Source organism: Sinocyclocheilus grahami, unplaced genomic scaffold (genome assembly GCF_001515645.1).
Source record: "Sinocyclocheilus grahami isolate Dianchi unplaced genomic scaffold, SAMN03320097.WGS_v1.1 scaffold3307.1, whole genome shotgun sequence".
In the NCBI taxonomy this organism is placed as follows: Eukaryota; Metazoa; Chordata; class Actinopteri; order Cypriniformes; family Cyprinidae; genus Sinocyclocheilus; species Sinocyclocheilus grahami.
The window spans coordinates 21181-22090 of NW_015508450.1; the positions used below are offsets into that span (position 1 = coordinate 21181).

The 910-nt window shown below is 37.3% G+C and overlaps 1 protein-coding gene across 1 annotated transcript in view; it reads right to left on the minus strand.

Annotated features, from left to right (window-relative positions):
* The window catches only part of LOC107576178 (deleted in lung and esophageal cancer protein 1-like), a gene marked incomplete at its 5' end in the record, with an annotated part of 18519 nt that extends 17888 nt beyond the window's left edge, over positions 1-631 (minus strand). The window contains 3 exon segments of the mRNA XM_016262416.1: positions 4-144; positions 232-342; positions 469-631. Coding sequence (XP_016117902.1) covers positions 4-144; positions 232-342; positions 469-631 — 415 coding nt within the window.
* Positions 632-910: the final 279 nt, after the last annotated feature.

A 910-nucleotide genomic window follows, 5' to 3' on the forward strand; every position in this document is an offset into this window, starting at 1 on the left:
TGAGTGTCTCCTCTGATTGTTCCAGCAGGCTCTGGGCCGTATGTGCAGGTGGGGGGAGAGGAGTGTAACCATCATCCTGTGGTTCGGTGAGAATGTGCATATTATAAGAGATAGTTGGCTGGGCAAAGCCTGGAGTAAACTTGCCTGCGAAAAATGGGAAAATTACAGTATTATGATGCATAATCTTATTGTTTAAATCTTTTTTAAATTTATAGGTCAGAGAAAAATTACCTTTTGGGCTTTTAACATCTGGGGTGTGCACTGTTGTATAGTCCAGTGGGCAAATCAAGTTGTTGCTCCTGAGAAGCTCACTGTCCACACACCACTTGAAAGCTGATTTAACTTTGGAGACATAGAGGATTCTTCTGTTTAGATTGGTTTTTGGGTCATAAGACTACTAACTAACTGACGACACACTATGGATAGTAAAAATAATGGTTGTTTAAATAAACAACTAAAGAAACCTACCTGGGGGAAGACCCAGCTGACGGTAGGCCTCACCCACTTCTTCCATGATTCTGTTGTGTTCATGCTCCTCCTTTGCAGCAGCTTGCAGACGGGCCTGTATGATGTGTGTTTCCAGCATGTCAGCGTTCTGAATCCGTCTGTTGTATTCAGAATGCACCTGATAAAGTCATACAAATTCAGTAAAAAAAATAATAATAATTTAGATAATACAAATTCAAAAAAACAAGATTGAATAAGAATTAAGGAGCCAACACTACTGTTCAAAAGCTTGGGGTCAGTAAGATTTTTTTTAAATACATTAATACTTTTATTCAGCGAAGGATTAAAATTATCAAAAGTGATAGCAAAAATGTTTAGTGTGTTACAAAAGATTTCTATTTAAAACAAATGCTGTTCTTCTGAACTTTCTATTCATAAAGGAGTCCTAAAAGTTCAAAAACAT